Source organism: Nannospalax galili, unplaced genomic scaffold, assembly GCF_000622305.1.
Source record: "Nannospalax galili isolate Female #2095 unplaced genomic scaffold, S.galili_v1.0 scaffold548, whole genome shotgun sequence".
NCBI classification, from domain to species: domain Eukaryota; kingdom Metazoa; phylum Chordata; class Mammalia; order Rodentia; family Spalacidae; genus Nannospalax; species Nannospalax galili.
The window spans coordinates 679,396-689,722 of NW_008358999.1; the positions used below are offsets into that span (position 1 = coordinate 679,396).

The 10,327-nt window shown below is 50.9% G+C and overlaps 1 protein-coding gene across 3 annotated transcripts in view; it reads right to left on the reverse strand.

Moving 5' to 3' along the window:
• LOC103725322 (chloride channel protein ClC-Ka) overlaps positions 1 to 3,861 on the reverse strand; it is a 12,310-nt gene extending 8,449 nt beyond the window's left edge. The window contains exons 1-7 of one of the 3 annotated variants that reach the window (XM_008822654.2): positions 3,762 to 3,861; positions 3,025 to 3,153; positions 2,328 to 2,456; positions 1,323 to 1,462; positions 893 to 970; positions 719 to 797; positions 163 to 288 (exon numbers count right to left, since the gene is read on the reverse strand). In XM_008822654.2, coding sequence (XP_008820876.1) covers positions 163 to 288; positions 719 to 797; positions 893 to 970; positions 1,323 to 1,462; positions 2,328 to 2,456; positions 3,025 to 3,153; positions 3,762 to 3,861 — 781 coding nt within the window. The remainder of the gene's footprint in view (positions 1 to 162; positions 289 to 718; positions 798 to 892; positions 971 to 1,322; positions 1,463 to 2,327; positions 2,457 to 3,024; positions 3,154 to 3,761) is intronic. The other 2 variants (XM_029558412.1, XM_008822655.2) reach the window with 2 other exon arrangements.
• Between the last annotated feature and the right edge of the window lie 6,466 nt (positions 3,862 to 10,327).

Sequence of the window (10,327 nt, forward strand, 5' to 3'; positions counted from 1 at the left end):
GAGAGAGAGAGAGAATCTTAGTACTGGCAAGCATTCAGACCCAGAGGCAGAAATAGGGGAGGAAGAAGGGTGGATGGAGAGGGGAGGAAGGAGAGGATCAGGCAGGAAAGTGGGAGGAGGGGACTAGGCCCTGAGGAAGTCCGGCTGGGCAGTCCCGCTCACCCTGCTCACTGTTGAAGACTGACAGGAGACGGAACATGAAGGCCCCGCAGGTGGCCGCGAAGAAGCCTCTCCAATAATTCCAGACAGAGAAGTGGGATGACATGACCTCGATGCTGAACAGGACGCCTGAGGGACACATGGCTCAGGAGGACCCCCATTCCCTGACTGCAGGCCATGGGGGTCATACTCACCCTGACCCTCTCTGACCCTGCCCTCTTGCTACTGGACAGCCAGGGGCCCCATTGCCTTTGTGCTTGGCAGCAGTCAGGAAAGCAGCCCTTAAGAAAGTCAACAAGTCCCCATCCCCACCTCTCAGGGCGGGACTGTAATGAGTCCCATTTCCCAGTCCGAGAAACCAGGTTCAGAGAAGTGGACTCACTGGCTAGGGCCACAAGGTAGGAGCTAGGCTTCAAACCCACATGTGTCTAAAGGGATCCTGTAGCGACTGGGGTGTCTGTGCACACCGGCAGGTTGCAGGTTTCCCCGCTGGGATCTGGCACCAGGTGGAGGTCTGGTCAGGTTAGGAAAGACAGGGCCGGTGGGAGGGAGGTCTCACCACTGAAGGGGGCTGCAAAGACTGTGGCCACGCCCACTGCTGCCGCAGCTGTAAGCATCTCGAGTTCCTTGGCCTTGCTCTGGGGGGCAGGGGTGGGGGGAACAGGGTTCTGGGTTCAGAATGAGCATGCTTCCCCTTTTATTTCCAAAGGGGACTTTTCCTTGTGCCCCTTACGTTAGATTCTCCCATGGTCTTGGTGCGCACATGGCCCAGGTAGGCAGAAATCATCACACTCAGATGTACGAAGGGGCCCTGCCAAGATAAGGTGTTGGTATAGGCAGAGGGCCCATGCTCTGGGGAAGCTGTCCCTCTACCTCTTCTTCCTCCTCCTCTTCCTCCCTCTCCCCCTCCCCCTCCCCCTCCTCCTCCTCCTCCTCTTCTTTCTCCTTCAGGCCCAGGGCTAAGGGCCACAGCATCACTCAGAGGACAGTGTGGCATCCTCACTCACATCCTTGTCCCAGTTATTCCCAGACCTCAGGGGCATCCAGAGATGGATTTCGTCACACCTGGGAACCTCACTATGTTCCCACAAGTCCACAAGACTGTGCACCCCAAAGTATAGAGAAACAGGGAAGGAGGACAGGTGAGCTCTCCTTGTCCATACCACTTTGCCTAGGAAGATGGTGCTGCCCGTTGCCAGGGTGCAGGAGAGGCCCACCACCTTGGCTCCAAAATTCTTAATGTCCAGGTAGTCCTCCAAGATCACACCAGACAACATGGTCTTTAGCTCTGGGAGTCCAGACCCTGAGCAAGGGAAAGACAAGGTCTAGATAGATTCTCTCTGTGTCTCTGCATCTCTGTTTCTGTCTCTTTGTCTCTGTCTCTGTCTGTCTGTCTTTCTCTCCCATCCAAGTACTAACCAGGCCCAACCCTGTTTAGCTTACAAGATCAAGTGATCCGTTCCCTTCAGGATGGTATGGCTATACACTGGTTCTCTCTATGTCAGTCTGCCTGCCTGCCTGCCTGTCTGTCTGTCTCTTTGTCTCTCTTGGCAAGTTATCACTGTGTGGCCCAGGCTGGCCTGGCACTGGCAGCCCTTCTCCTGTTTCCCAGTACTGTGATTATAAGCCACCATTCCCAGCACAGGTTAACACACAGCGCTCTTGGGCACCATCCTCTGGATCGCATGTACCCCAGGAAGAGGATTCATAACTTGCTGCCAGAGGAGAAAGCTGAGGGTCAGAGAGTGGGGCCTGGGAGACTTCAACAGCAGGGTGTGGACCCAGCGTGGATTGTCATGCCATCACCAGATCTACCCGAGATTTCCCAGGCAGCTCTAGAGGCCTCAGGAAGCTAGCTGCCTCCATCGGCCCATCTCTAACATTAGTTATTATTGGTCATGGTTCTGCAGGTGACCAGCCACCAATCTTTCTTCCTAGCCCACAGGGGCCTTGGGAAGTGAGGCAGAGCCAGTGATGACCCAGGTCCCACTTCTGTATGTCTTTGGATAAGTGGTCCAGATTGTCTAAGCCTATTTCCTTGGCATGGACACGGTGCCGTTTCTCCCTGTCACCCTCCTCAGAAGTCTCACAGGATGTTAAAAGGTTTGAACTTTGTGGGAACTATAGGGCAAGGCAGATTAACCAGAGGTCAGAAGATCATGACTCACCTCCAGAGAAGGGTGTGATGCTCTGTGAGAAACCAGAGGAGAAGGACAGGAGGGCCACAGGGTACACGGTCCAGGAGAGATACCGGAGCAGGTGGCCATCCCCAACCTCCTTATATAGCCACTTGTGTGCTAAAGACAGCAGGCAGTCAGGGAGCCATGTGGAGCCTCTACGGCCCTCAGGGCGCCCTCTAACAGACAAGGCCACCCAGCAGCTAGAGGGTAACTAGGTCCCTGTACCCATATTTCAGTTTTCCTGCTTCCTAATGTGAGACTTGGCTAATTGACTCAACTCTCTGAGCCTCAGTTTCCAGTAGCAAGTAATAGTACCTCTCCCTCATCTCTGGTTCCTGAAAACCAAAGGAAGCTTAGAGAAGATGGGGTGAGACAGTTTGGAGCCTCCATATGGCAGCTGGGTATCTGGAGAAAGTGGGTGCCCCACTAAGCAGGCAGAAAAGAGGGAGAGAAGGAATGAGGGTACCATGGATCTCTTCCCCATTAAGCAGGTGAGATGGCTAGGGCCAGAGAGGGGAAGGAGGCCTGGTCCCTCAGCTGGTGAGGAGCAAAGTCAGGGCCAGCCTCAGGCTTGAGCACCCACAGCCCTGCCCTGTCCCACTTCCCCTGGTGGCCCAGTTGGCATCCCAAGTGTGTGCAGGAATCCCATGGCCCCAGGCGGGTGTGCATGCCGGGGAGGCCTTACCTCTGACCACACGTCCAATGGCAAAGTTCATGGTGTAGCTAATCAAAGCCATGAGTACCCCGAGGGCCATCAGGAAGTACCAGTCCTCACCCACGCAGAACAGCCGCTGTTTCAGCCACTCCAGGCCCCCTGGGCAAGACACTGGGGTCACAGCTCCTTTCCTGGAGACTGCTCAGGCCCCAGGCAGGGAAGACCAGGTGAGGCAGGCTAGTGGCCAGGAGCTGGAGTCCAGGGTGATGGGGGCGGGCAAGTATGGTTTGTGGCAGGTATGAGTGGGTGGCTCTGTAGGCACCAGGCTTGTGGCCCCTTCAGGCCTTCTAACTCTCATCTACCTCAGCCAATACTGGCCCTGAAGGATGGTCAAAGGAATGGGGCAATCCAAAGGGCCTGACACTGCACCTCTCACCAATATCTCATCAGGGCCTGAGGTTGATGCTCCAAGGGACAGCAAGGCCCTGGTGTCCTCCCAGGGCCTCTGGGGCCATCCGTATTCCAGGCCCCAGCTACACCATTGGCTGCTGACTGTCAGCTCAGCCTGGAAACTGGCCCTCTTTGGCTGTGAGCCACCAGTATTTGGGTGTGTACTCTTTCTGGAAAAGGGATGGTCAGGTTCAAAGTGAACAGTCAGACCTTTCCCTCCTAGCATCCACGAGACTCCGCAGTGCGGAAGGTGGTCTTGGGTCTAGGGTGAGTGTTGTCCTGAGACAACTCGGTGGGGACAGGGGCCCAGCTCTCACCTCGGATGCCTCGCCGGACACGTGGACATGGGCCCCACAGCTCTGGCAGAGTCACTGGCTTTCCTGAGGAGCCCTCACGCAGCCCCACCAGTTCCTCCATCAGTTCTCTGATGACAGGTGGATGGCTGCTTGGTGAGCCGCTCGGAGTCTGTGTCGCACCTCTAGGTGCTTTCAAAATACTGTCTCTTAAGTAGGAGGGAAATCTCTGTGCTCTTGGTTAAGAGCGGGTAGTGCCGCTGTGCAGGAAGTTATCGGATGGGGTCACTGATGTGGGTATGCTCCCTTCATGGAGGCTCTGTCATCTAGGGGGTGCCTGTGTGCCTTATGTGTAGAGTTGGAGTTTTCCCCGAATTCCCTCCATGTCCAGAAGCAAGTGGGTGGGGTGGGACCCCAATCGCTCTCAGAACCTCTCCCCTGTTGTGGGCCCCTCTACCACCCTCCTGGGACCCTAGACTGCTTCTAAAGCTCAGAATATTCACTTTGCCAAGGAATGGCCCCTGCCACTGTAGGGTCCCCATACCCATCCCTGAGTACCCTGTGTCCCTCATCTCTAGACAGAGAAAACAGAAGATCCCAGGCCGAGACGGAGACCCTTGAATGTGAGGCTCTGTCCCTGCATGCCCCCACACTCCCTCCCTGCCCACCTCGACCCTGGCAGGTCCCATTCAAGTTCAAATCTGTGCCTATTCAGCGCCCGCAGCTCCTCACCTTTCAGTCCGCCTGCAGGGATCCTAAATGGTGCTCTTCTAACACAGCTCCTTTGTTTGCCGCACCTGAACAGGTGTGCACTCCACCAATCAACATCCTCCCTTCCCCCTCCCTTGACTGGAGTTTACCATGATCACTAAGAAAGTCCCAGAGAAACCAACCAGAACTTCCCAAGCCAACAGAGCACGAAGGACACAGCTGCTGAGATGTGGGGAAGGGGAGCAGGGGTGTCCCACACAGGACAGCCACGCAGAGGGCAGGCCCAACTGTGCTGCTGGCCCCGTGGGGCTTCTGAGGTCCTGGCCAGGACAGGGAGGGTCCTCTGCTGCAGCTGAGTCTCAGGGTCTGGACTCTCAGCTGGGCATGGAAAGGGGTACAAAGTCTGAAAGGAGGTGGACAAAACAGGTGAAGGTACGTGTGCACAGGAGAATGGGGTCTCCATGGCTGCCCCTCCCTGGGAGCTGGGCATGATGCTCAGCACTGCTGAAAAATGACCAAATGCTCCTGGGGAGATGAACAGTTGTTCTGTTTTAAAAGAAATGGCATTGTGGAGCTGTGAGGCTTCTTGTTCAAGCTCACAGAGGCTGGCTGGCATGGTGGCTCATTCCTGTGGTCCCAGCTCCTCAGGAGACTGAGGCACGAGTATTGCTTATGGTCAGGAGTTCCAGACCAATTTGAGCAAGGTTGCAAGAGGCTGCTAAAAAAAAGTTATGTCAGGCGTGGTGGCGAACGCCTTTAATCCCAGCACTCAGGAGGCAGAGGCCAGCCTGGTCTACATAGTGCATCAGGACAGCTGGGGCTACAGACAGACTGTCTTAAAAAGACCAAAAAAAAAAAAAAAAAAGTTATAGTACTACATGCCTTTAATCCCAGCGCTCATTTGGGAGGCAGAGGCAGGTGGAACTCTGTGAGAGATCAAGGCCAGCCTGGTCTACATAGCAAGTTCCAGGCTTCCTGGAGCTACAAGGAGACCCTGTCTCAAAACAAAACAAAAAACAAAAAAAAATGAAGTTAGGGTAAGCTCAAGTTAATTTGTTATTGAAGAAAGAAGTTGTTTTTTATTTGATTAAGGCATTTGGGAGTAAATTCAAGGCCATGCACATCCTAAATAAGCACCCTCCTGCTTAGCTACATCTCCAGCCCTTAGTATTTTTTTAAATTAAATTAAATTAAATTTAGTTTTATGTGTACAGTGTTTTGCCAGCATGTAAGTGTACCACGTGAGCACGATGCCCTCAGAGGTCAGAAGAGGGTGTTGGATCCCCCGAATTACAGACAGTTGTTAGCTGTCACGTGGATGCTAGGAATCGAACCTGGGTCCTCTGGAAGAGTAGCAAGTATTCCTAATCACTGAGCCATCTCTCCAGCCCCTGTCCCTACCTTTTAAGACAGGGCCATGCTATGGAGCCCAGCCTGGCCTCAAGCTAAAGATTTTCCTGCCTTTGCTTCCTAAATGCTGGGATTACAGGTGTGAGTAACTCACATTCACTCACATTGGTGTTCACCTGAAGAGAAAATGTTTAAAATACATTGCTTGATTTGCGGGGGGCGGGGAGGGGAATGGATGATTCACCTGTTAAGAGTGTGCTCTGTTCTTGTAGACAACCATGTATGAGTTCTTGTAGAGAGCCATGTTCAGGTCCCAACACCCATGTTGGGCAACTGACAACTGCCTGGCCTGTAACTCCAGCTTCAGGGGATCTGATGTCCTCCTCTGGCCTTGGCAGGCACCTGCACTCACATAAACACAGACACACATAAATACATAACTAAAATTTAAAAATTAATTGCTCTGACCAGCAATATGGCTCAGCAGGTAGAGGAGCTTGTCACCAAGCCTGGTGACCTGAATTTGATCCCCAGAACCCACATGGTGGAAGGAAAGACTGACTCCCAAAAGCCGTTCAGTGACCTCCTTATGTATGCCATGACGTGCATATATATTGCATGCACACACACATACACATAAATTAAAATAATTAAAAATATATAATAAATAAGATAAATTTCTTGTAGCCTAAGTGCACAGTGTGTATGACATCTACAGTGCAGTCAGTCATGTCTTTGGTCATTCACATTGTCACTGAGGTGAAGAGATTCCTGAGACCAGGTCCTGGACCTTCGGTGGACAGGATGGAAGTCAGGATGAGAGGAGCCAGTGGAAAGCAGTGGTATAAGTGGTGGCTCCATGAGTTCCAGATGGTACTAGGGTGCAGCTTCCAGAACCAGTGAAAATAAAGTCGGAGGAGGAAGGGCAGACAACTGCCACTGAGGAGACCAGGCAGGCTCAGACCTGGTTGGCTCCTAATCTGCTATGGACTGGAGACCTTTCCTTCTCCCTCTTCTTCTGGCTGACTGTGTGACCCAGGCTGGTTTCAAACTCCTGGGTCAAAATAATCCTCTTGCCTCAGCCTCCCAAGTAGCTGGGATTCCAAGTATATGCTATCACACCAGTGAATCACTTACTTTGGAGTCACTGTGGCAAAATACCTGACAAAAAAACTTATGGGAAGAAGGATTTGCTTCAGTGCATGGTTCCAGAGGGATGCCCACCTGTCATAGCCAGGAAGACTGGCAGAACAGCTCATTCATGGTGGCAGGAGTGTGCGGTGGAGCAGCTGTTCACCCACATTATTGCAGACCAGGAAGCCAGCTGGATTCAAGGGCAGAGGAAAAAAAAAAAAAAAAAAGTCGGCTGGATTCAAGGGCAGGAATAACCTTTAAAGGCTTTCCTCTGCTGGGTGCGGTAGTCCCAGCACCCAGGAGGCAGAGGCAAGTGGATCTCTGTGAGTTCAAGGCCAGCTGGGGCTACAGCTGGAGGACTCTGTCTCAAAAAAAGACCAAAAAAAAAAAAAAAAAAAGGTCTGCCTCCTGTGACCTATGTCAGACATCCACAATCCTCCTCCTAAAGGCTCCACAGCCTTCAAAATAGTGTCACAAGGGCACAAGGGCTAAAACCTGTGGAAATTCAAACTGTAAAGTTCCAGACTTGGCCTCCAAAGGCTCATGACCATCTCACAATGCAAGGCATTTAGTCCAAAGCCAATAGCATTCATAATCTTAATAGTCTCAACGTTGTTCAAAAGTCCAAAGTCTATGGCTGGAGATGTAGCACCATTGGCAGAGTGCTTGACTAGAGTGCAAAAAGCACTGGGTTCAATCCCTACCACATACACCAAGTGTGGTGGTACACACCTACAATCCTAGCACTCAGGAGGTAGAGGCAAGAGGATCACAATTTCAAGGTCACCCTCAGCTAAATAGTCAGTTTAAGGTCATCCTGGGCTACTTGAGAATTTATCTCAAAAAAAGAAAAAGTCCAAAGTCCTTTCCAAGACCCAAGGCAAACTCTTAGCCAGGAACCCTTATAAAAGAAAAAAAGGGCCACCAGGTGTTGTAGCACACGTGGTTAATTACAGCACTTGGGAGGCAGAGGCAGGCAGATCTCTGAGTTTGATGCCAGCCTGGCCCACATAGCAAGTTCCAGGCCAGTCAGGACTACATAGTAAGACCCTGCCTCAAAGAACAGCCAGACGAGGCGGTGCATGCCTTTAATCTGGTTCAGCTCTTCAGAGTTAGAGGCAGGCAGCTCTCTATGAGTTCCAGGCCAGCCTGGTCTACATAGTGAGTTCCAGGCGGCTGGGGCTATAGGGAGACCCTGTCTGAATGAAAGAAAGAAGGGAAGGAAGGAAGAAAGGAAGGAAGGAAGGAAGGAAGGAAGGAAGGAAGGAAGGAAGGAAGGAAGAAGGAAGGAAACATCCACAACATCATGTAAATATTCCTTGAGCCAGGTTTAATCCCAACACTTAGGAGGCAGAGACACTGTGAGATTCAGGTCAGTCTGGTCTACATAGCAAGTTTCAGGCCAACTGGGGCTGAAGTCAGTCAGTGAGACCTTGACTTAAAAAAACAAGAAAGAAGGAAAGAAGGAAAGTAAAAAAAGAAAGAAAGAAAGAAGAAAGGAAAGAAAGGAAAGAAAGAAAGAAAGAAAGAAAGAAAGAAGGAAAGAAAAGAAAAAGGGGGGGCTGGAAGTATGGCTCAGTGGTTAACAGCACTTCCTGCTCTTGTAGAGGACCTAGGTTTGGATCCCAGCACCCACACTGGGCAGCACACAACCATCTGTAACTCCAGTTCCTGGGGTTTCAACACCCTCTTCTGGCCTCCACAGGCACTGCATGCATGTGTTGCACATACAGACAAGCAGGCATACACACATACACCTAAACACAAATAATACAGAGTACACATTCCCATTCCAAAAGGCAGTGACAGAAGAACAAGAAAAGACTGAACCAGAGCAAGACCAAACCCCAGCATGGTAAGCATGAAATCCTGTAGTTCCAAGCCCAGCGTGTGGGGCACAGAGTAGCATCAGCTAAGCCCTAACAGACGGCAGTACCAGCCCTACGACCCTGCTGCCTGCAGTATACATAGCCTGTCTCTTGGGCTGGCTCCACTAGTGTTTGCTGCTTTCCACAGCAAATGCCATGTCCCTGGCATCTCCAATAGCTTGAGGTCTACACTGCTACTTAGGTCTCATGTTCAGAGCTGCATGCACAGCTCCAGGGGCTCCCTGGAGGGGCTCTGACCTGCTACACAAGACCTGCCCCCATAATTTTCTCTGGAACCTTGTTGCAAACCTTCCTTCATGGCCTGGAACTCTTAACGTTGACATGCCTTCAAAACCAGTTCAATGTGGACACTGCCTAGCTTTACTGTCAGCCCAAGTGGCAGTCAAGGCCTCCTAAGACCATAGTTACATGGTCTCTGAGTACCAGCGAGGTTGTACCTGGAAAAGCACTTCCCTTCCTAGGTAGCCATTTCCCAGCAGGGCACCCCAGCAGAGCTCTTGTTAAGGCAGTCTAAAATATCCATATCACAGCCTAGATGCTGTGCTGTTTTGAAATTTCACCAGATTCACTGGTCCATTACTTTTGAGTTCATTTCACTCAGATTTTTAGGAAATAGGGACAATGTAACCAGCCTGCCAGAATGCAACATGAATAGCCTCTACTCCAATTCCCAATACAATTCCTTTCAAATTTGTTATAACATTTATTTGGGAAGGGGTGGGCATGCATGTACCACAGTGTGCAATTGGAGGTCAGGGGACAACTTCCAGGAGTTGGCTTTCTCCTTCCACCATGTAGGGAATCAAACTCAGGTTGTGAGGCTTGGCAGCAAGCACCTTTACCTGCTGAGCCCTCTCATTGGCCCCCCCTAATAGAGTTCTTTTTTGAATCTGAAACCTCATGAACACAGTCTTGACTGTTCCCACTTCCACATTCTATCTTCTGAACTCCTACTATTGAAGTCTACATACAGCTTTTAGGTTCCTCCAGATCACATTTCCAAACTCTCCCATATTCTTTCTGTAAACTAGTTCTGAAGGCCTAAGAATCACATAGTCAGGCTTTCCACAGCGATGACCCAGTTTTCCAATATCAGTTTTCTTTATTAGTTATTTTTACATTTCTGTAACCAAATAACCTTACAGAAATAGCTTAGGCTCACTTTTATGCTGGGTGTGGTGGCACACACCTTTTTTAATTCCAGCACTCAGGAGGCACAGGCAGGCAGATCTCTGTGAGTACAAGACCAGCCTGGTCTGCATAGAAAGTTCCAGGCCAGCTGGGGCTACAGGGAGACCCTGTCTCAAAAAGACAAAAAAAATTTTTTTATTTTTTAAAAAATATTTTATTTATTATTTTTATGCGTATAAGTGTATTTATTGCCTGCATGTAGGTAAGTGCACCTGTGTCGTGCAATGCCCTCGGGAAGTCAGAAGGTGCATCAGATCCCCTGGAACTGGAGTTATGGATGGTTGTTAGCTGCCATGTGGGTGCTGGGATTCGAAC